General features: G+C 44.5%; 1 protein-coding gene across 1 annotated transcript in view; it reads right to left on the bottom strand.

Annotated features, from left to right (window-relative positions):
* The window catches only part of FIG4 (FIG4 phosphoinositide 5-phosphatase), a 380,709-nt gene that overhangs the window by 239,820 nt on the left and 115,374 nt on the right, over positions 1-25,515 (bottom strand). Inside the window, exons 9-11 of the mRNA XM_075595029.1 lie at positions 21,298-21,398; positions 20,089-20,251; positions 19,266-19,363 (exon numbers count right to left, since the gene is read on the bottom strand). Coding sequence (XP_075451144.1) covers positions 19,266-19,363; positions 20,089-20,251; positions 21,298-21,398 — 362 coding nt within the window. The remainder of the gene's footprint in view (positions 1-19,265; positions 19,364-20,088; positions 20,252-21,297; positions 21,399-25,515) is intronic.

Here is a 25,515-nt window from a genome sequence, read left to right as displayed (position 1 = left end):
CACAAGGAAAACAGAGTCCGCCGCACGGGTAAAACAGCATTTATTATTCAAAATAACACATTTATTTACTATGTTTACTTGAAACAAAATTACATTTAAAATACTTTCATTAAAATTAAATTAATTTGCCCATATCAGCCCCAAAAGCCCATGTCAGCAGCCCCCCACAGCCCATGTCAGCACCCCCCCATGTCAGCACCCCCCCTCCCATATCAGCACCCCCCCTCCCATGTCAGCACCCCCTCTCCCATGTCAGCACCCCCTCTCCCATGTCAGCATCCCCCCACAGCCCATGTCAGCATCCCCCCACAGCCCATGTCAGCATCCCCCCACCCATGTCAACATCCCCCCACCCATGTCAGCATCCCCCCCCCCACGTCTGCATCCCCCACCCCAAGGCAGCATCCCCCCCCAAGTCAGCATCCCCCCCCCAAGGCAGCATCCCCCACCCCAAGGCAGCAAACCCCCCAAAGGCAGCATCCCACCCCCAAGTCAGCATCCCCCACCCCAAGGCAGCATCCCCCCCCAAATGCAGCATCCCCCCCCAAATGCAGCATCCCCCTCCCATGTCTGCATCCCCCACCCCAAGGCAGCATCCCCCCTCCCATGTCAGCATCCCCCCTCCCAAGGCAGCATCCCCCTCCCAAGGCAGCATCCCCCTCCCAAGGCAGCATCCCCACCCCAAGGCAGCATCCCCACCCCAAGGCAGCATCCCCCCTCCCAAGGCAGCATCCCCCCTCCCAAGGCAGCATCCCACCCCCAAGGCAGCATCCCCCCCCCAAGGCAGCATCCCCCTCCCATGTCAGCATCCCCCTCCCATGTCAGCATCCCCCCTCCCATTTCAGCATCCCCCCTCCCATGTCAGCATCCCCCCTCCCATGTCAGAGTGCCCCCTCCCATGGCAGCATCCCCTCCCAAGGCAGCATCCCCCTCCCAAGGCAGCATCCCCCTCCCAAGGCAGCATCCCCCACCCCAAGGCAGCATCCCCACCCCAAGGCAGCATCCCCCCCCCAAGTCAGCATACCCCCCCCCCCAAGTCAGCATACCCCCCCCCCCGCCCCAAGGCAGCATCCCCCACCCCAAGGCAGCATCCCCCACCCCAAAGCAGCATCCCCCACCCCAAGGCAGCATCCCCCACTCCAAGTCAGCATACCCCCCCCAAGTCAGCATACCCCCCCCCCCAAGTCAGCATCCCCCATGCCTACCAGATGATGTTGGCGGCGGTAGCAGACTCTGTTGCCGCCGACGGTGGCAAAAGGAGGAGAGGAGGTGGTGGATGGCGGCGATGGCAGGTGAAGCAGGGGGAACCGCGCTCTACTAACACAGCAGTGCGCAAACTGTGGGGCGCGACCCCCTGGGGGGGCGCGACACTGCCAACGGGGGGCGCAGGGGTTTACAGAGGCCCCGCGCGCTTCCCGAAGGCACTTAAATTAAGTGCCGGGGGAGCTGCAGGGCCTCTGTAAACCTAACTTACCGTGGCTCCGGCGGCTTCCTCCCTGCGGCGCCATGGCAACGCGGCGTCAAAATGACGCTGCGAGGTCATGTGACGTCACGTTGCTATGGCAACGTGACGTCATTACGCCGGAGCGCGGGTAAGTTGGGGTTGGGGGGGGCGCGGGAGTGAGGGGACAGCCGTCCGGGGGGCGCAGGGAAAAAAGTTTGCGCCCCCCTGTACTAACAGACCCTGAAGTTCCTGGTCGCGGGACTGGTGGAGCGCGTTCCCCTGCTGGAGCCGGGAAGGGGGGTTAGGGGGGTTACAGGAAGTGCACGCGTTTGCTGGTGCGCGCTCCTAGAGGGCACAGACAGCATGCGGCCGCGAGGGTTTACCAGGGAAGGAGAGGAGTGGGGAGGGAGAGGAGGGGGAAAGAAGGGGGGCCGTCGCGGGGGGAGGGAGCGGGCATCAGAGGAGCTGCATGTTGCTTCCCCTTCCGCCCCACGTTGGGAGCAGGGGGGGGAATCGGGCCCACAGAGGAGCTGAGAGTTGCTTGCCCTTCCACCCCACATTGGGAGCAGGGAAGGGGGGGGGGTGGAGCGGGCCTAGCGCATGCGCGCGGGGACCGCAGGGAATCGGCGCCATTTATTTTTTCAAAGTTTTTTTTTTTTTTTTTTTAAATCTCATCGAGGGCCGCACAGAGAGGCCAGGCGGGCCGCATGCGGCCCGTGGGCCGCGTGTTGTGCAGCCCTGTGTTAAATGATAATGATTAGGATTTAATAGGCTGCAATGCTTCGCGTGTCTACCAGATGGCATAAATTCATGAATCGTAATGCAGTATATATATATATACTGTGCAGTATTGCAGCCAGTGGGAATAAAATGCTTCAATCCCTGCTTGGAAAATACCTCAATGCACTCGGGCAGAAAACAGTCACAAACCTCAATACACCCGGGTATACCCGAATTCGTGGGACTAGCCGAGCTCGAATAAAGTGTGTCGCCAGTGTAGTAGCGTTTGCAGTATCTAGCTCAGTCTTGAGATCGTCCAATTCTGTTCCAGATTCAGAGTACATTGCGAGCACCGTCTTCTTTAACTCAGCATTATCTTCCCTCTTAAGTTTCAATTGTTCCCAGAGTAGATCACTGTCACGCCTGGCAATTTTCAGGGCGTCTTCAGGGCTCGTCACTCACTGGTTCCGGCTCCGCTTCCCTGGGATGGTTGGTTGAGGGTTCCTCACTGTTAGCACCGGACAGACACTTCTTTGGGGTACACGACTTCTGCCTTGGGCCCTCTGGATATTCGATTATTCGCAGGACGAATTCTCCATTTTCTCTAGGCTGCATGGCAACTCAGTCCCCCTTTTTCTCCACAGGATCTGCAGACGTGTCTGTTCCTTACACGGTAAGTGAAGAACTGCTTTTCTTTTTCCGCCTTTTTGTTTTGGATGACTCCATCCGATCCGGAATACTGGGGTCTCCTTTATTTGATACTTCAGCGGCTTCATTGTATACGCCAGGCTTTTCTTGCAGTTGCTTTAGCTGACAGAAATATTTGATGATCTGCTGCTCCCGCTCTTTCTCCTGTCGACCATATTCGTCATCATAGAGAGCGGTCTTTTCGGTTCGTGCCGAGTTCAGGCACCCCCACCATTATTGGGGTGTTTTGTGGGTGTGACTCGGTTCGGGTTCCCCGTAAGAGATGTCTTCCTCTTTATTGGACTGGAAGGGCCACTCTTCCGTGGGGTAGGGTTCATTACAGGAACGCTGTATCTTGTCCTCCATTTTGGGGCTATCAGGTGTAATTTTCTTCCTGACCTCAGGAGGCGCTATTGCCGCTGTTACCACTGCATTTGCTAGAACCCCCAATTGTGGTAGTCCTACAGGTGGGCATATTTTGCTTGTAGAGGTCGTAGCTCTCACAGGCAACTCTGTAGACTTTTCTTTTACTTGGGTAAGTTTTACAATATCAACAGTACTGTGCACGCATTCTCTCTCTTTAGGTATACTGGATGTGCAGTTGCTAGGTAAAAACTTCTATTTGCTTTACACCATTTACTTGCTAGGTATAATCTCTCATTAGGTATACTGGATGTGCAGTTGCTAGGTAAAAACTTCTGTTTGCTTTACACCATTTACTTGCTACGTGCACTACCCTCCGCTTCGCCAAATAATGTGGTTTTCTGCTTGAGTTCAGTAATGTTCAGTCTCAACTTTGGGTATTATGGCATTCACTCTTCACACTTTGGGATACCTTTTACACAGCTCAGCAATTCCTTTTTCCCCAGTAGGGCAATTTTACCCTCAGCACTTGTTTACTGAAAATTCCCCTGCTTCAGCACAGTCTTGCATCAATTTTCACACTTTTCTGCATATACTCCATTCACAACTGGTAGTCCTATGCGGTGTGGCAGCCTTTACATGCACAATCAGTACCGCTCGTGTGTCACCATCTGTATTCACTGCTTCAGCTAAACATTTGAAAACAACAAATGCCTATCCCTTTTAAGGGCTAACTTACTTCTTGAACCCTGACTACAGCTGGAAGGAAAAAACCCTATTTCAATGACCATTTTACACTTTATTTGTGATAGGCAATAAGGTTTACCTGCTTCAGCACGGTCTCTCTCTCTCCTCTTGGAATCGGGGAAAAGAGTCCATATGTGGTTTTTTAAGTTTCAGTGCAGTGTAGATTTCCTGCCTGGGTGTGTCCCTTTAACTCTGGTCTCTGCTGCATGAGATTCTTTGTTTATGTTGCTCAGGCTGTTTGTAGGCAAAAAGCACAAAAAAAATTCACAGGTAATCTCCGGGCCCCTTTTAACTTCAAGGACCACCTCAGTCCCAATTCTGACACCATATGTAGGAGGACACGCACAGAGGTATGCAAGGGAGACTTATGGTGAAATTAAATAAGGCTTTTATTGCGCCTGTTTACTTAACATCAGAAAATCATCCAAACAAGGGGTCAAACAAAGCTTCTTTTCACTTGGGAGTATTTCTAGTGAAATCTATGCAGTCCACAACTCCCTTTAGATAAGCATGTCTCCCAGCCCCAAACATATATCTTGATATGAGCAGATATACAAAAAGTCTTATAAAGGAAAGAAGCTAATCAGGCAGGTGGTGTCGTATAATTGACTACCACTAGTTAACCACCACACTGCTGGATTAGAGGCACATTTCCTGAACAGGGATAACTCCTCTGTTACACCCACCATAACTTAACTACAGTAAGTGTATACGCACACGCGCACGCACACACGCACACTCTATTCGATCTGCACAAATCCAGAAATCGCCCAGTCGAAGAGAAATACTGTAGGAAATGTTAAAACTCTTGGTTGAGAACAATATAGCTGCCTCGGTTTGCAGCATCAAGAGAAGTTTTATTTCTCCGTAAATGCAGAGTTCAGAGGTTCAGCTGAAGGGGATCCCTCAGATCAAACTGTTCTAAGAAAGATGAATGCTTGAATAATAGTTAACAGTGGTCATACTGTATAATCAACGTTCCGTAGGTACAATACACCAACAGAAGAAATCAGTGTGACTTGTGGGGTTTTTGATATTTATGTATAAATACTGATGTGTAGTATATTTTTTATAATTGTATTCATACTGTAATACCAGCTGTCTTTATAGAGAATGGATATCTGGTGTGTAAATGTGTAATTCACGCTACATTTCCTGTATCTTCTTTGACAATACATTTTTTACAATTCTGGATGAGTTATATGATTCATTGTTATGATACATTTTAATCTTCAAATGATGCATGTTTTCATACATCTTGAATTACACCTTAGCAGCTAACGTTGCTTACCATTATTATTCCTTTTTTCTATTGTATATATTATTAATTTGAATTATATTGTTTTTCATGCATGAGATGCTGGTCTTTGTGAATTTACCTGCATTTGCAGGATGGACTGATCAACTCAGAACACAAACTCCCAAATATGTGATTCGATTCTCATATGATGTGAAAGAAGGGGGGTATATATAGACCACCAGACGTGGGTCGGGGGCACAACTACTGAGAAAGCTGGAACGCAGTGAAACGCGTAGTCCCAATGTCCTCGACAATGAGAGAACGAGAGAGGGCTGCGAAAGGTCTGGTGCCAGTTTTTGGCCGGTCGCAACCAGAAGTGATACAGACAGATGCCCAATCACAGCGGGTCCGAGTGTGAAGGAAGCGGTGAGATTGCGACTCACCTACTCCAGGGAGTCCCCGGTTCTATTATATTTTATATGCCCAAAAGAGTGGCCTTTCTGTAAGTGCACACTCTGGAAGTATTTTTTTTACCTATCTTTGATATAAAGTACATTTAATATTATCGTATCTCTCTGTCTCGAGATCACTGATACTTCTTTGCCACTAATTATAACAGGCTTACTTTTCACATCCAAAATGTGAGTACAAATTTAGGAGGAATACTTATTTTACTTATTGCTGAACCATCGCAATTCTGCACTATTGTGTTCCTCTTTATTTCTGTTTTTCCTATGGCTCACTGCTCCCCTTTCCCTTTGATAACAAAACAGTTATGTCATAGAAGGGGGAGTCTGCTGAAAAAGTGGGGATAATGACTATTCCCTTTGATACACCTTGTTCCTCCTGAGGAAATCTGCCTCCACATTTTCTGGACCTGGAATGTACATTGAGGACAATGACAGAAGGTATTTTCTCTGCCCACTACAGCAGTTTGCTGATTTTTTTAAAGGCAGCTGAGAATAGCGTATCCCCTTGTTAATTGATATATGTCACTGTGGTGGCATTGTTGGAGTGGTCTAGGACATTTTGCCGGGACCAAAATGCCCCGGCGTTGCGCCGCAGGGACACTTCACCACAGGGACATTTCGCCACAATGTCTGCTCCTGTGCCCGAATGCCGTTCTGCCGTGTGTCCGACCAGCCAGGTCTGTCACGCCTGACCGCCCGCTCCGACAACTGTATGTTTAAATGTCCCATGTAAGACCTAGACAGGCCACTCGGACGCACAATCTTTAAATGTCCTGTGGGACATTTAAACATGCAGTTGTTGGAGCAGCAGACCTGGCTTGGCTTGTTGGGTCAGTGCATGGCGGACCAGACATTGCAACAAAGTGTCCCGCGGCGAGCTACCCTGTGGTGAAGTGTCCGGTCGGCGGAACGCCTTCAGCATTTTGGTCGCGGACAAATGGGCGCCGCAAAACATCCCATTCTGCTGTTGGAGAAGATCCGTACCGGGAATGACCGACAGTTTTGTAAAGCTAATATCATCCCTGTCGCTGCCCTTATTTCTAAAATATTTATTTGTAATAACTTCTCTTTGTTGGACCAAGTTCGTTGAACATATCTTGTGCCTGTATGTGCTCCCCAAGTTTAAAGACTTGGGCGGGTGGTTAAGATTTTCCAATAGTAAACCACTAAGGGAGAAAAACAGGTGACAGGCAGGCGCACTGAGGGGCAATAAACACTTTATTTAAGGAAGGATGATAAGATAATAGACAGCCAAGGTCTACTGATTAGGTATAAAATAATTAATTAAAAAACGAAGGTAAAACAGTGTTAGAATAACTGATTAGACACCAGTACAAACGGGGGGGTACAACAGGTCAAAACTAGTTCACATTAGCACTACAGAAGGGGTCCAGATCGATCTGTGTACATACCCTGCTGGAAGGAGGGAAGTGAAGTGTAGAGACCCGCACCCTCCGACTGCAAAACTCCACAGGAACAGCCACACGTGACCTCTACGTGTTTCGCACGTAGTGCTTCGTCAGGAGGTCACGTGATGACGTTGTCCCTGGAGTTTAAATGGAAAGCCGCAGCCAATGGATCTAACACTCAGCAATGAAGCTAATACAGCTGTGATCAGGTGAACAGCGATGGAATCTCCTGAGGCATGCATGGATAATTTAAAGCACAATTCTAAATAGAATTAAACACTGATTGAAGTAGCTGTGTCCTATGTCTAACACAAAGAATAACTGTTTATGCCTCTAAACAGCTATCATGGAACACATATTAAAAACTATCATGTACACATCACATTTTAAAGCTATAAACATATATTTATACACATGTAAAAAAAATTACTTTAAAAACAAGAAGCCTCAATCTGGATGGTCACCTGATAATTTATTCTTTAAGGAAGGGTACCAACTCTATATAATCATTAAGACCATGTGGAAATCTAATTTGCATGGTATAAATCCAAAATTGTTCCCTTCGACTTAGACGCAATTCTCTATTGTCTAAGCGCTTGTTTGCAGTGATAACTTCAATGCCCATAAAAGAAATGCCACTTGGGTCACATTGATGGCAGTCATTAAAATGTTTTAAAAGGTGGGTTAAGGGCATCTGTTTAACAATTAATTTTTGCATATTTTTAATATTTCTCATATGTTCCATAACCCGAACTTTCATACATCTTTTGGTTTTGCCAATGTATTGTAACCCACATTTACATTGGAGTACATAAACCACATGGGTAGTGGAACAATTTATAAAGTGATTAATTTTGAAACTTCGCTTTGTGGCAAAGGAAACAACATCTTTTTTTATTCAGCAGGTTGGGGCATATCTTACATTTGCTGCATTTATAATTGCCCTTTAATTCTAAATATGATCTCAATGTACCATTATGGTTGGGAATAGACCTAAATTGGCTTGGGGCTATTATTACTTTTAAATTTGGGGCTTTTTTATAAACAATATTAGGTTTGGATGAGATTTGTGCACCCAACACAGGGTGCAAAGATAGGACCTTCCAGTGTTTAGCGATGGCCTGTTGTATGGCCCTATGTTGGTCATTAAATTGAGTGATAAACACTGGAAATTTTCCACTCTGTATCTGACCAACATGTGTGACTGCCTCTGTTGTAGATACGGACTCAGTCACAAACTGTAAAGTCTGGATATCGACTTCCTTCCTAGAGTCAAATCTCTTAGATCTTTTTTTCTTATTTTTTAAAAGATTGGGTCTTTTAGCGAGATTAACTTTGTCAATAGCACAATCTATGAGATGTTTATCATAACCCTTCTGTATGAATCTTTCTTTCAAAAAGAGTGCCTGAGTTTGAAATTGCCCATCATTAGTACAATTTCTCTTTAAACTAGCAAATTGGTTAAAAGGTATATTTGCAATCCAAGGTTTAAAATGGCAACTGGAAGGATGGATATATGAATTTACATTGGTATCCTTAAAGTAAGTTTTAGTGCAGATTTGTTCTAATTCAATGAAAATTTCAAGATCCAAATAATGCACTGCTGTATCACTGTTTTCCCCACTAAAATGGAGGTTAAACGTATTGATGTTCAACTGTGCAATAAAGTCAAGAAGAGAGATCTCATCGCCGTCCCAGATGATGAGAATATCATCTATGTATCTCCTCCACAGAATCAACTGTGGAGGAGATATCTCAGCGATGATAAGTTTCTCCCACCACCCCATATACAAGTTGGCAAAGGATGGGGCAAACTTGGTACCCATCGCAGTACCGAGTATCTGTAAATAAAATTCAGATTCAAACAAAAAATAGTTATGAGTTAGTATAAACTGTATGGACCGCAGCAAAAAATAAATTTGTGTTGGTTCTATCAGATTGCACGACTCCAAAAAGAATTTGACCGCTGTGCATCCTGCTTGATGTGGGATGCACGTGTACAGTGATTGTACATCTATAACCCGTCTTCCACTTGGTTTGTTGTAATAGTTTAATAACTGCAGTGGTGTCTTTAAGATAAGACGGTAACTCAGTAACTAAAGGCTGTAAATAAAAATCCAAATATTGGGATAGATTCAATGTTAATGAATTGATGCCTGATATAATAGGGCGTCCAGGGGGATTTAAAATGGATTTATGAATCTTCGGTATATGGTAGTACAGGTAAACCCCGTTATAGCGCGGTCCTCGGGGTCCACCCCGAGAAAACCGCGTTAGTAACGGGGTCGCGCTATTTTTTTTTTTAAAAATGGCCGCCGCGCGCCTGATCCTTAACCACGCCCCTCCCTCCCACTCCAGCCCCGGCTCCCGCTCCCTACAGACCGCATATCGTGGTCTCTGTCTGTCAGCGCCCCGCCTGTCTGCAGTGCGGGAGCGCTGACGGAGGGAGCGGGGCCTTAGCCTTACAGTTTGTTCACACGCTCAGGAGTTCCTGGATTTTATTATACCTACTGACTGCAGCTAAATGATGGTGTTTCACCACCAGATTCCTTCAGGCTTCTGCTATTACCCTCCCTATCATCAATTGAGGGACTGTTTGGTTTCACTGCTAGCACGTGACTGGCCGGTCTAGGGAGGGGAAGGGCACCCCCCCCCTCGTCCCAACACCCCCCCTCCTCCCGACACCCCCCCTCCTCCCAACACCCCCCTCCTCCCGACACCCCCCCTCCTCCCGACACCCCCCCTCCTCCCGACACCCCCCCCCCCCTCCTCCTGATGCCAGCTCTGCTCCGATCTCAGCAGTCGACACCAAAGGTAGGGAGGGGGAGTGGGAGGTGTGGTGTAGTGTGCTGTGAGAGTGTGTTGTGAGAGCTGTGTGCTGTGAGAGTGTGCTGTGAGTGCTGTGTGGTGTGAGAGCTGAGTGCTGTGTGAGCTGTGTGCTGTGAGTGTGTTCAGTGAGAGAGTGTGCAGTGGTGCAGTGAGAGTGAGTGCTGGGAGTGTGAGCAGTGTGCAGTGTAGAGTGTGTGCAGTGTGTGCAGTGTAAAATGTGTGCAGTGTAGAGTGTGTGCAGTGTTAGCATTGTAGAGTGTGTGCAGTGTAGAGTGTGTGCAGTGAGTGCTGGGAGTGTGTGCAGTGTGCTGTGAGCAGTGTGCAGTGTAGAGTGTGTGCAGTGTGTGCAGTGTAGAGTGTGTGCAGTGAGTGCTGGGAGTGTGTGCAGTGTGCTGTGTGCAGTGTAGAGTGTGTGCAGTGTGAGCAGTGTAGAGTGTGTGTAGTGTGTGCAGTGTAGAGTGTGTGCAGTGTAGAGTGTGTGCAGTGAGTGCTGGGAGTGTGTGCAGTGTGCTGTGAGCAGTGTGCAGTGTAGAGTGTGTGCAGTGAGTGCTGGGAATGTGTGCAGTGTAGCGTGTGTGCAGTGAGTGCTGGGAGTGTGTGCAGTGTGCAGTGAGCAGTGTGCAGTGTAGAGTGTGTGCAGTGTGTGCAGTGTAGAGTATGTGCAGTGTAGAGTGTGTGCAGTGTAGAGTGTGTGCAGTGTAGTGTGTGCAGTGTGTGCAGTGTAGAGTGTGTGCAGTGAGTGCTGGGAGTGTGTGCAGTGTGCTGTGAGCAGTGTGCAGTGTAGAGTGTGTGCAGTATAGAGTGTGTGCAGTGTAGAGTGTGTGCAGTGTAGAGTGTGTGCAGTGTAGAGTGTGTGCCGTGTGTGCAGTGTAGAGTGTGTGCAGTGTGAGCAGTGTAGAGTGTGTGCAGTGTAGAGTGTGTGCAGTGAATGCTGGGAGTGTGTGCAGTGTAGAGTGTGTGCAGTGTGAGCAGTGTAGAGTGTGTGCAGTGTAGAGTGTGTGCAGTGTGTGCAGTGTAGAGTGTGTGCAGTGAGTGCTGGGAGTGTGTGCAGTGTAGAGTGTGTGCAGTGAGTGCTGGGAGTGTGTGCAGTGTGGAGTGTGTGCAGTGTGTGCAGTGCAGTGTGTGCAGTGTAGAGTGTGTGCAGTGAGTGCTGGGAGTGTGTGCAGTGTGGAGTGTGTGCTGTGTGTGTGTAGAGTGTGCAGTGTAGAGTGTATGCAGTGAGTGCTGGGAGTGTGTGCAGTGTAGAGTGTGTGCAGTGTAGAATGTGTGCAGTGAGTGCTGGGAGTGTGTGCAGTGTGCTGTGTGCAGTGTAGAGTGTGTGCAGTGTGAGCAGTGTAGAGGGTGTGCAGTGTAGAGTGTGTGCAGTGAGTGCTGGGAGTGTGTGCAGTGTGTGTGCAGTGGTCTTTTTTGCGTAGTTGACCTTGTTTGAGGTCTCGACGGGGGATTGTCCGGATTCTGGTCTAATCTCCTCTGATGGGTTTTTTCTCTCCCTTGAAAAAAATGGGTAGATTTTTCAACATCATTAGCACTTTGTGGTTCCCCCAGATGCTGAAATCTATTGGATAATTTAAAAAAAAAATGGGGATTAGATCTAATATCTTCTCTTTCCAGATCGAGATAAGTATTTGTATTGCTAGACCGGGGTTTGTGGTTAACCAGTCTCCAATTGTCATTAGCCCTATTGGTTTGGTTATCCTGTGAATTGGACTGACTTTTGCTCCTGGCCCCCATCTGTGACGTACTAGGCCTACTAACACCAGGTGAAAATAGTGACGCCTTATGTTTGTCACTTATCCCCAGTCTAGGGCACATTGATTGATAGGGGCATTCCCACAAATAACTTTAGGGGAAAAAGTATTGTCAACAACAACATTTAAGGATTTAGATAGTTGTTGATTGACTTTATTTGTTTTAGATTTATCTTTATCATTCCAATTCTTTTGTCTGTTCAATAGGTAATCATTTTTGTCTCTCAGATTTTTTTTTATTTTTAGAGACCATAATCCCGTTTTCATACTTTCTCATTTTGGCATAAACCTCCTCTATCAATTGACGTAGTTTTTCCAAATCTGAGGAATTTAAGAATTTAAGATCTCATGTTTAATTTTAGTAATTTTGAGATCAACCTCAGCAAATTAATTTTTTCTCTCTATAGTGAGGATCGTCATTAATCTACGTGAACATTCTAAAATGTCATCCCATAGTTTAAGGAATTTAGCATTATTAAATCCTATCTTTGAAAATCTCAAACCCCTGGGAGTTCTTTTAGTTTTTAAATACTCCTCCAGTGTCCTCATATCCCAGAAAGCTTGTGTCTCTTGTTCAAGCAATCTGGTTAATATTTCTAGTTTGGAGGGTAAATCAACATTTTCAACTTCAGGGATATTGTCATCCGTATACATAAAACCCACCAAATTGCTCCTATTGTTTCCGATTTCTAAACCATGTAAGAATTTACTGGTATAGGAATCTGCCATTGTGTAATTTGCCTCAGCCACAATGACACTAATTTCAGCCAGAGTGGTAAGGGCTTCTGCCATTATAGCGTTAGCCTCAGCCATGATTGGCAGTATGTAAGGGCACTAGTAAACAACAGAAAGAACCAAACCATCCAATGAGATCTACAGTATGTGCAGCAAGATAACAATAATACATAGGTTTGAGGCAGACAATGAAGGGTTAACAAATAAACAATGTAAGATTGGGACTTCACTAAAACAATAAAATAAGATACAGTGTTAAACAAAAGCAGCAGGTGACATGTGGAAAACTGATTTAAGTCCAAAGAGAACAAAGTTCAATCCGGGCAAAAAGTCACATAAAAGCAGAAGTGTCGTTCCGCGCTAGGGATATCACTGTAAATAGTCCCTCTGGCAGCCGTCAGTCAGGGGGGCTCCACACATCCCCTGTAAAGATGAGCTCCCACAAGGGAGCTCACAAGCAAGAAAAACAGGTGACAGGCAGGCGCACTGAGGGGCAATAAACACTTTATTTAAGGAAGGATGATAAGACAATAGACAGCCAAGGTCTACTGGTTGGGTATTTATGTAAACCACTAAGGGCTTTCCTTGAGAAAGCTTGATTGGCTTTGTCTGCCACTTCAGATTTAGCCAGACCCAACTGGTCAAATTGCATTGTAGGGCCCTTGCATGAAAAGGTCCGCTCTGGTGTCTGAGGGGTCTGCCTGAATTCCACATGGTAGCTTTACTCTATAATCTTGAGAACCCAGGCATCCAATGCTTTATGGGTTCACTGGTGCAAGAATTAGAAAATCCTGCCCTCCACCCCAAGTCCTCGTTCTTGGACAGGGACCAGCGCCCTCCAGCCCGTCCCATGCAAGGCAGCCTGTGTAACTGAAGTGCTGCTGCACATTTCTTTCCTCAGAGGGCACTCTGCACCACATCTCTCTTCTACTCTGGTCTGTGTAAGGCAAGATTTACATGTAAATGTATGTATTGTGTGTTTGTGTCTATCTGTAACTCTGATTGGTGTTACAGATTACGTTAATGTAGGGGTGCGCAAACTGGGGTAAGATTTTTCAGGGGGGCGTACCGGTTACAGAGGCTCCGCACTTCCCCAGAGGCAAATAAATTAAATGCTGGGGGACTGCGTGAGGTAACTTCCCTTGCCTTGGCTTCCAGCGACACGTTGTCATGGCAACGCGGCATCAAATGACCTTGCGGGGTCCTGTGACTTCACATAACCTTTCGATATCATTTTATACTGGAGCCAAGGTATGGGGGGGGGGGTGAGAGGTGCGAGCAGGAGAGGACAGCATGCAGGGTGACGCATGTCGTCCTAGAACTATGTAAGAAATACAATATAAAGAGTATGCTTTGTGGGGGAAAAAAGCAGGAGACGAGATTAACAGAGATTATAAAAGAATTGCAAGGAAAATGATGGACTGAACCGAAAAGCAATTCAGCTCCCATAAGGCTAAGGCCCCGCTCCCAGAGTCAGCGCACCTGCGCTGCTGACAGGCGGTGCGCTGAGATACACAGACCGCGATCTGCGGTCTGTAGGGAGCGGGAGCCGGAGCGGGAGGTGGGCGGGAGGTGGGAGGTTTGATCGGGAGGTGGGCGGGAGGTGGGCGGTTTGACAGGGAGGGGGGGGCGTGGCTTGAGCGGAGGGACCCGCTACTCTCCCCCCCCTCCCTCCACGGACTCGGGCTGGAGCTGGAAGGTAAGTTTAAACACACACACGCAGGCACTCATTCATACACACACGCGCACACACACACACAGGCAGGCACTCACGCACTCATACACACACACACACACACAGACAGAGGCAGGCACTCACGCACTCAGACACATACACACACAGACAGGCACGCACGCACTCAGACACACACATACACACACACAGACAGGCACGCACGCACTCAGACACACACACAGAGAAAGGCACTCACCTGCTTTCACTCCACACTCCTCCCCGCTCCCCGAAGCCTCTCCTCCTCCCGAAGCCTCCCCTCCCCATTGGCTCACAGCCACACACGTCACGCGTCAACGCTAGGAAACACCATTCTCTGGTGTCTCCAGCGGCTGACGCGCTACAGCGTGTAGTCAGCTGTGCCTCCAGGGGGGACCGGGACCGGCTCGCGAGGATTCCCCTGCTGGTGGGGAACTCGCGACCCGCCGCCCGCGCCAACGAGCGCAGCGGGACCGAGGCCTAACTTGAAAATAGCTGCGGTAGTAGCCCCCACCCCTCTCCCCCATTCACTGAAAGTTACACAGGAGTTTCAACACTTCACAGTATGTAAGTTAATCATTAATCTAGAAAGAAATATGCGAAAACTTAAAATGTTAAAAAGTTGTTTTTAAATCAGTTTTAAAGAAATTAATGCATTAATATGAAACTATTCAGATTAGTTCAAAGAATAAGAATAGAAAGGAAATTCTTATTAAATTAGTTTTTTTTTGTAGGAATAAGACTCAAACTGTTGTTTTTGGGGGGGTTTTCTCACCAAGAATGTAGATTTTTTGGTATCAATGACAAGGTATAATTTTTTAGGATCATATGTAATTATTTGGCTACAAATCAGAAGAGTATGATTTATGATTGTCTTATCATTTCTATGTTCTGCGCTGAAAAAGGGGACATCCTTTTAAATGTTTTTGGTTTTGTTTGTTTTTCATTTTTAGAAAGCGTATAGTAAATAGTGTGAAGGAATAATTATTACATCATGAAGTTAAGTGTTTTATGTCACTAACATTTAATGATGTAGAATTGAAGAATAATAAGGGTTAAAGTAAACCTAGGTAGCATAATATACAAAAGTTTATTTATGTAACGTTTTAAAAGAGAGATTTTGCCGTTGTAAAAAGATTTTTCTTGTGTCCTATTGAAGAACAAAGTGTATGAAGTACCTATTAGGGGTATAGAATATTATATTAAGATTTCTTTACACACTGACTCCCAGTACAGATTTGTATTTACAGATTTGTATTTACATTATAGTAATTCCATATCTCATTAGCATGTTTTTACCAGACTTTAAAAAAATCTTAACTTGAGAAAGACCACATTTGGATGGTTGAAACGTTGTGCATTTGATATAATAAATTCTTTGGAAATCCGTAGAGTCCTGAACCTTCCGTTTTTTGCTGACTTTGGAGTTTTTCATTGACGGGGACTCCCCTGGATCAGGAGCACCGGTAACAGCAAGTAACAGTTATAGTTATCAGCTCATGGTGTGCAGCATTAATCCTGTACTTTACCAGACTTTAGACACAGGTTTGGGCCTCCTTGGCGTGGGAGATACTGTATTACAATATGTGAATGATCTATTGATACAAATAAAATATACAGTACTGTAAGATTTAAATTTAAAAAAAAATGATATACTGTTTTAGAGGAGCCAAGACTAAAACTAAATGTATTTTAAAACTTTTTTTTAGGGTAATAAAATTAGACAAAAGAAAGAGATTGATCCACTAATTGAAGGAAGCTTTATAGATTTGTACCTTGGCTCACTTCAATCAAAGGATTGAGAACATTTTGGATCTTTGTTAAATTTGTTAATTTTTCAAGGGAATTTATAGAAGGGTTTTCAGAAAAACTAGACCTGTCTATAATGTTTTAAAGGGAGATTTCTAAATTCACAGTGAATTACTGTAGGCAGAGAAAGGTTGTGTAAAAGTGAAAAGGAATTAAAAATAAATAGTAATTAAATAATAAGATTGTTTGCTTTATAGGAAAGATTTTAGAGATTTCTGTTATAAAATGTTTTTTTTTTTTTAGTTATAAGTTCAAACAAAGAAGGAAGTAACGTTTTTTTTTGTTTTTTTTTAAATGAACTGGTCCTGTCTGATTTTTGCACAATAGAAATGTAAAAGATTGAAGGTTAAAGCAGCTCACACAAATAATAATTTTATACCAGTCTCTCTATTGGCAATTCTAAATCAGATCAAGCTGCGAAACACGCTTCAGCCCAATGTCTGTCTGTAACAGCTCTCTATGTTGCTCACGCTGACCCAAATAGCACAGACCCCATTATTTTGTGTACTGACACAGATTTTCTATGACAATTTGCTTCACCATGAAAGTGACTGGTAGGAGTCTTGCGGGGCCAAACAGCTGGACGACAATAAATGGACTGGCCCCAATGGCCTCCCTCGCTATTATTTTATATTGTTCGCACGGCACATGGGATGTCCCATGTGAAAAAAAGAAGGGAATATATAATTTATCAGCAGAGACTGCTGAGCACCAGGCCTGTCCAAAGCCGCAACAGATTTTTGCAGGCAACATAACGAAGGAAAGGCTATAAAACCTACACAGTGCAGTCTGTGATGAGACACTTAGTAAATATTATATGTAATTAACTAAACTTTTGTAATCTCTCCATGCACTGGTAAAAACTGTACAGCCAATAACTGAGAACCAGAAAGTGCATGTACTAGAGATTGTGTGGTGGTAAAACACGAGTTGCAACCCATGCGGATGGGCCCATACCAAGTAATTTTAACAACAAATACTGCAGTAAAAGTCGCTGAACTTACATCTTGGATACACGTGTCACATTGCAAATTGGTATCTGCAATAAAGGATCCATTTACAGAAGTATACAAAGAACCAAAGCACTGAGATTTCTATAAGAGACTATTAATAACAGCTGTGGTTTTTATTTAATATTTATTATTTATCCAGGTACTGCTGCGGCCGAGTTTATTTGAGCATTTGCCCGGTCTCGGCCGCAGCAGTAACCAGGCGCGCGCCGGGATGTGCCTGGCGCACGCCGAAGCCGCGGAGGAGCGCCCTCCGATCGGGGCTTTCTCCCTCCGCTCGCCGGGTCCCCCACATCGCGGGACACCAGGGCTCCCTCGGGGAGCCCTGGACGCGCGTGCAGGGGGCGCAGGCACCCGATGACACGTGACCGCGCGTGCGGCTAGCATGCCGGGGCATCCCCAGGCTTGCGGAGCTAGCCGCACTCAAATAAAATGTGCCGCCTCTGTATAATCACACGCTTTTACCCGGTGGTGCCCCAATTTCTGTTTTATATATTATAACTCGGGATCACGCACAGGACCAGTGGATGCTGAGGGGGTTAATGTTGATAGCTATGTGTTATGATACTTTTGCCTATATTTGTCAGAAGAACAGACAAAACTAAATTGTTATAGTCCGAAATTTTTTAACCATAAATATTATCTCAAGGCAATCAACACCTACCATATACAGCTGAACCCTGTTATAACGTGGTGCTCGGGGGCCACATAATGAGACCGCGTTATAACCGGGACCGCGATAAAAATTTTTTAAATATGGCCGCCGCGATCAGGGGTTCCACATCCACCGGAGGGGGAGAGCTGGGATAACTCTTTCAGATGTCCCAGACCTGGCGCAGCAGCACCCACACGCAGCACTTACCCAGCACTTAACCAGCGTGTGGCAGCTCTCTCTCCCTGCTTCATGTTAGCTCGAGAAACAGCTCCCTTAAAGAGAGAGTGTGTGACCACTAACTTTACTGTAGCAACATTGAACCTCTTCAATGCAAAGGAGGCTTGAAACAAGCTGTAAATACTGATGCAGCCACGACTATCCGAACACTTGCCTGGGAAAATCTGGGGCAATACCCCAATAATGCTGCAACATTTCTGTGACATTTCTGCAGACAGTCTAATGGTCCATCGGATTAACACAGCGGGGGTCCCTGGCAATCCCAATCAAACTGAATGAGTATGCCAGGGACCCCCGCTGTGTTAATCAGATGGGCCATTAGTCTGTTAGCAGAAATGTCACAGAAATGTTGCAGCATTACTGGGAGATAGCCCCAGATTTTCAAAGGCAAGTGTTCGGATACTCGTTACTGCATCTGTAGGTTCATATATTTCTAATAAGCAAATTCCCTTTATTCTGCTCTCTAAAATAGTTGTATATTTTCATACAGTCTTAATTACGCTGGACTATCTAACACCTCGACCTCCCACTAATATATTATATCATTCAGCTCAGTCATTGCCTGCTGTCACTAACATGAAACAATACAGAGAACAATCCCAAATATTTGTAGTGTTTGATGTTTAGATTAATACTAGGGTCTATGTCTTGCCCAGTGACTTAAAAGGAAACCTTGCACTTTATTCTGCAACATTTTTATGCATTGTATATATTTGGTGAGAACACAGGTATAAACTATAACAGCAAAGTAATTTAATAAAAAATAATCTATTACAACAGTGTATTACAAAAAAATCATAAATACTGTAGTACTGAAGAGTCAGATATACACTTAGCAGCTTATTCAATATTTGCCAAAGCAGCTGATCAAGAAGTTTTCCCATTGACGTCAATGAAGAAATGTGTCTAAAAAGCCTGATTGGCTGTTTCAGCTTTAATACATTAAGCCCCTTGGTGTCGTATAAATAATAAAGGGTGAAGAGGTAGCCAATGCACCAGATACAAAAATCAGGCATGGTGAATGTCTTCATAACCACTGTGATTGTAGAATTATGCATCTGCTGTATTGTGCATCAAATTGCGTATAGAGCAAGACAATTAAAAAATGCTTTGAAGAGAATCTTAAACAAGAAGAAAAGATGAAAAAATATATGGGGTCTAAAGTATTGCATCAAAGAGATAATTAGCAGACCAGGTAGGCTAAAATGATTGGTTAATTGGGTTATCTTTTTCTAAGACACTTAGTTTACATTTTCACAAATTCCAATTAGGCAGGCCAATACTTAAAAGGAGTTGTCTCCTAAATACTTCAAGCTGAGGATACTTTTATACCAGTTTCTATCTTTATAGTTTGCGTTGAGGCTTGAATTAGAATATTTTCGCCTGATAAGCAATGTATTAACACAAAAGATTTTGAAATATAATAGGTGAAAAGTTAGGGTTTGACTTACCTTTACAAGATTAAGAATGATAATGGGTGAGCCGAACCTCTGAAGCATTTGGTCAAAATGAGAAGCAGCAACATGTGCATATGGATCTGCTTGTACCACTGCGAGAATAGAAACAAGGACATACACGATCATTTGCTGTAAATAACCTCTACTACAGGTATCTAGAGATGCGAAAAATATTTATTTTATTCCAAAGGTATAGTATATTGTTTCCTAAAAGCACACAACTTACAGTACCATTTTTACCTTCTACAGACATCCCCTCCATCTTTCAATACACGACTATCAAGGTTTTATCTTTTTTTAACTCTAAACCTGTTCATTTCTTTTTCTCATTTGTCAATTCTATGACCTCTTATAATGTGTTATGTACACTTGACTCTTACGTTTAAGTAAACATGTAGAGAATACCTTCTTATTCCAGTGGCAGAATAGCCTCAGAAAATGAACAATCTAATGGGGTAATTTATTTTAGTACAGCCGTTCAGGTCATTAGCCTCCAAATACCCCTATTGGACCCAATGGGAGTTTTCAGTCGGAATGATGCAATCGGCTACTTCAAAGCATATTGAATAAGGCTCTAAGCGTGACAATTTAGTTTGTCAACCTTCTCAGTAAATGTATCCTTAAAATTACAGGTCACTGCATTAAGTAGATGGTACAGCCAAATCTGGTGAACACAGAATTTAAAACACCCAAGTCTCTTTGGACTTGAATGTCGTGAAACTGGTAATAAGCTACAAAATTGGACACCCAATTAGGTAATAGAGGGATGCATGACGGATACAACACTTTACTGCACAGGATTTAGTAAATATTTTACATGTAATCAGTGGCTTGGGCATCATAGTAGAGATGTCTTGGGACCAATACAGTGGAACGGAACCTCTGACTTGCACATAAGAGGAATAGCTTCCAGCAGTAAAGGACATCACGGAGGCATCATGTACTATTTGTTCCGTCTCTACTTCATTGGCAACATCTCCCTACGAGAGAGAGAGAATAGGTATAACATTTAAATTTAAAAATGGACTGGCCAGGTTTTTAACTTAGTGGCCCATTTTAACCAGAATTCATTCAAATAAAACTATACCGTATGTAATTATCACTAAAACCTTATTCTTAGCGAGTCCCCTGGATAATCTATTGTCGCCAGATCTGCAGCTGAAGAGGTCTAAAATTCCCTGTACTGCAACATAATAAACTACAGTTGCAAAAGATTACTGTCCCTTACCGAATTATCCTCAACGTTTTAATTTATGCTGAGCTGCAGTTGCAACTGTACTTTACCATTAGTACTTTACCATTACTTGGTTGCAACAAACACAACCACATCGTAATTAATATTAATATATACAGTGTATTTCCCAATCTTAAATATTTTGGTTTGAATTTAGGATATAATATATGTAACATATTTGTGAAAAGCACAATACCAAATATCACACAACACATGCCAGGGACTCAACATAACTAAAACAAGATCCTATGATGCAACTGATCAGAGTGCAGATCGAGTTACAGCTTTGCCTATTGTCTGTATTTGCATTTCTCAAACTGAGAACTACTGGGAAATTTCACAATCAAGCACGTGATCAAGGTGAAAAATGAAATGTAAAGGAAACTTCAAAATCATCATCAACAACCTTTAGAGACTAAAATGGCCTCCAAAATTTGAAAAGACAAATAATAAGGGATGTCAGTGATATGTAACACACACAATGAAAGACCTGCTTATTGTATAAGTGCAATTTGAGTTTATTAGATGGTGATCAGCATTTAATGAATTCAAATTGCACTTTAGCAGGTGTGCTGGTCCTCTATCGTGTGTGTATATTTATAGTTGTTACTGTTATTAAAGCAACAAAAAAAAGAAAAATACCAAAAAACTGCAAAAGAAACATGATCAGAAAAAATTAACCAGTGTTTTTTTGTTTTGTTTTTTGTTTTAATTTCACTTTCATCAAGATTTGTAATAACTGCAACCACAACTGTGGTTCATTAATCAGCATTCAAAATATAATCTATTTACCTCACAATTTGCTCCCCTCTTTAGGAAACGTGTTCCAGCAAATTTGCTTGATCTTCTGGCCATGAGAGTCACGTACACCGGTCGACCGTAAATTAGCAGTTCTTGGACATAAGGTTAAGGCTTATTCTAAATTCGATTAAGCAAATTACTTAAACTCCAGGAAACTGACTGGATGAAGGCGGAAGGGCAGACTACGCAGTGTGACATTGATCCAACCATTGCATAGCAGTAGACCCACTGCTTGTGTAAGGTGAAAAAAGAGAATTAAAGTGCGCAACTATTATAAACGTGACGTGATTAATTGTGACAATAGGGTAAATTAAATTACGTGACCTTGAACAGAGCGTCTGCAGCTGCGATAAAGGGGGGGCTCAGGGACCCCCTGGAGCTAACAGATAAATACAAAAAAGACACAGCGCACAACGCTCATAGTGCATTAAAAATTATATTCACATAAACAATATATGGGTGAGTAATGTGCGTACATCAAATGCAGTAACAACAAGCAGTTTCGGGATATGTTACCCAATGCCTCTGGAGACCGGAATAGGTGTCCTCACAGGGGTAGAAACGCTGATATCTCTGGTGCAGGGTCCTAATGGGGTAGATGCACAACCTCTGCTGGTCCTTGCTCCCCAGAGCACGAGTAGAACGGGAGCTGCTGGCCCATGCAGTGCTTTTGCAAAGCGAAACTAAGCATCAGCTGGGCGCTGGCACTCTCCTCCGTGTGGAACACTTCCTGGTTGATGACGTCACCAAGGGGAGTCGCCGATTTCGGCGCCGTTCAAACTCAGACAGCTCGCGCAGTAGGGTGCTAGTAGAAAGGTAGAGCACTTGTCCAGAATGTCCTACGCGTTTCGAAACCAACAGGTTTCTTCATCAGGGTCCCTGAGCTGTCTGAGTTTGAACGGCGACGAAATCGGCGACTCCCCTTGGTGACGTCATCAACCAGGAAGTGTTCCACACGGAGGAGAGTGCTAGCGCCCAGCTGATGCTTAGTTTCGCTTTGCAAAAGCACTGCATGGGCCAGCAGCTCCCGTTCTACTCGTGCTCTGGGGAGCAAGGACCAGCAGAGGTTGTGCATCTACCCCATTAGGACCCTGCACCAGAGATATCAGCGTTTCTACCCCTGTGAGGACACCTATTCCGGTCTCCAGAGGCGTTGGGTAACATATCCCGAAACTGCTTGTTGTTACTGCATTTGATGTACGCACATTACTCACCCATATATTGTTTATGTGAATATAATTTTTAATGCACTATGAGCGTTCCACTGCTTGTGTGTTAACTTATTTAAAAAAGAAATACTGAAATGCAAAAGAGGAGTACTGTCACTTACGGCACACCTGTGAGCACGTGACCTGCATACAGGACAAGGGTTAATACACTGCTCTCAAGATAGACCACTTTTCACCTTCACAAAAGGTCCCTCAAATGAACAATATCTCCCCTCAATCCGTCCCCATATACCATCTGTCACGAACCGCTCACAAGTGAGCACGTGACTTAGATATGCAACCAGGGTTAATACACACGGCTACTCTAGCCAACTCATCTTTCTCCTCCGCATGGTACTTTCAATGCGTTAATATTAACCCCTTACTCAATTGCAATCATGTCTATCCACTTCCCCCACCCAAAAAAATATGCAAATTAAAATACCTGCCAGGATCTCAAGTCCCTGTTTATTATAGAAAAAACTATGCACTTATCACACAAAAATCTCTTGTAGAAAAATGTGCCAAAAATGTAAATACTCTCTCCAGAGCATGCAATAGTTCATTCAGAGCCTCCAAAGCATCACATTAAATGTTTTAATATGATATTCAATAAAATGTTATAATATAAGAATACAGTGCTTCAGGCTATAGAAAAAGAATTACAATTACAAGAATATTTAATTACAGTAAATGCAGGACAGTTTCTTAAAATAACAGGATAAAACATCAAACAGAAATCTATATACCTTACATAACCATATGTAAGGATTTCCCACAGAAAGGTCACTGGTGTAGAAATGAGAATTCGCAAGTTTGGTTCAAAACATACCTCTGTTGAAATCTGATTTTCATATTTTTTTTAATAATTAATGTCTTTGTTGGTTACTGTTACAATTAATTCCTTGTTATTTTATTAATGAATTAGTTTGATTGGTTACGGTTACAATTAATTCCGTGTTGTTTTATTAATTGCTTTGATTGGTTAATGGTTTAATTAATTCCTTGTTGAGCTGGTTAGTGCTTCAGGCTATAGAAAAAGAATTACAATTACAAGAATATGCAATTACAGTAAATGCAGGACAGTTTCTTAAAATAACAAGATAAAACATCAAACAGAAATCTATATACCTTACATAACCATATGTAAGGATTTCCCACAGAAAGGTCACTGGTGTAGAAATGAGAATTCGCAAGTTTGGTTCAAAACATACCTCTGTTGAAATCTGATTTTCATATTTTTTATTAATTGCTTTGATTGGTTAATGGTTGAATTAATTCCTTGTTGTTTTATTAATTAATATTAATTGCTTTGGTTACTGGTTTAATTAATTCCTTGTTGAGCTGGTTAGTGCTTTTACTGTTTTTATTTAGTGAAATGGGGTGTTTCGGTGTTTTTGAATGTTTTATTATTGTGTTTTGTTTATTAATGTATTGTGATTAGGTGCCCATTGTGTGCTAGAGTGGCTTATCATGCCCATATTATTATATGGGTATGTTGTACTACTATAACAATCAATGGGTACCGGGTGGGTATAGTGGGCTAAGGTGATTAAGGGGTTAGGGGACATTAGCTGGTATTTGCTATGTATTTTTCTGGCAACGGAGGACAGGCACCTTGCAGTATCCTGATGAGGACGTCCTTCATATTGCAGGGGTAAGTAGAACTGTATTTATTTACTTGATTTATGTATGCTGGCTAATGATGTGTTTAATAATGGGCAGATAATCTATTATCCATATCTGGATAATACTTATTTTGCCCATTACTGTACTGTATGTGTTTGGTGGGGCAAGGGGGGTGTATTTATTTAAGTGTAGGACATGTTTTATTTTTTTACATACAGGATTGGCACCGCAGGGCTGCGAGAACCCATGGAGACCACCTGAGGACTCTTGGACGCCCACGGGTACCACCCTCGGACCCTTGGACGCCCACGGGAACCACCTGAGGATCCACGGGGGACACCTGCGGGGAAGAACCAGAGGCCCCACAGCTGTGGGGGCCCCGCGGACACACAGGGATCACCCGAGGTCCACAGACCCCTGTGGGAACCACCCGAGGGCCCCTGTGGGAACCTCCCGAGGACCCCCGGACGCCCACGGGTACCACCTGCGGACCCGCGGGGGACACCTGGAGGGGGGAACCAGGGGCTCCACAGCTGTGGGGGCCCCTTGGACCCGCAGCAACCACCCGAGGGCCCCAGACCCCCGTGGGAACTACCCGAGGGCCCTAGAAACCTGTGGGGATGACCCAGGGTCCCCCAGACCCCCACAGGGACCACTTGGAGGCCCACGGCACCTAGCAGGGACCAACCGGAGACCCCCAGACACCCATGGGTACCCCCCGGGGTGCACTGTGGGGCCAGCGGACACCCGTAGGGACCACCGGGGACCCCCGTCGGCCTCAGGTATTAATCTTGTGTGCAAAATAATACATCATGGTTTTATGGGGGGTCACAGGGGGTGTGTGGGGTATTGGTGCTTACTACAGTAAATATTTTTACATTTAAATTGTATTCCTAATGTAGATGAGCAGGGGGTCTCCGGAGCAGAACTGCGTTGGCTTCAGGTCCGGGGACCCCCTGCTTCCCGAGATACAGGCCCCGGTATGGGGTATCCTTCTTTGTTTACATCCCACGTGGATTTTAACATGGAGATACCGGCACCCCATAACGGGGCCTATAACTCGGGAAGTAGGGGGTCCCCGAGGCTGAAATCAACTTTGTTCCGCTCAGGAGACCCCCTGCTCACGCACACAATGAATAAAAATAAAATCTAAGCAGCTTTATTACTTTAGCAGCTATCCGCTAAGGTAATTAATTTTTATTTGGGGGGGGGGGGTGTTTGATACTAGTGTGAGGGAGCAGGGGGTCTCCTGAGTTGAACAAAGTTGATTTCAGCCTCGGGGACCCCTTACTTCCTAAGATACAGGCCCCGGTATCCCCCTGCTTTGTTTAGATCCCACGGTCACGTGACCCACAGGATATTAACATGGGGA

The sequence above is a fragment of the Ascaphus truei genome, chromosome 4, assembly GCF_040206685.1.
Source record: "Ascaphus truei isolate aAscTru1 chromosome 4, aAscTru1.hap1, whole genome shotgun sequence".
Lineage (NCBI taxonomy): Eukaryota > Metazoa > Chordata > Amphibia > Anura > Ascaphidae > Ascaphus > Ascaphus truei.
Note: the sequence above shows the minus strand (reverse complement) of the source record. Positions and strands in the feature narration are given on the sequence as shown.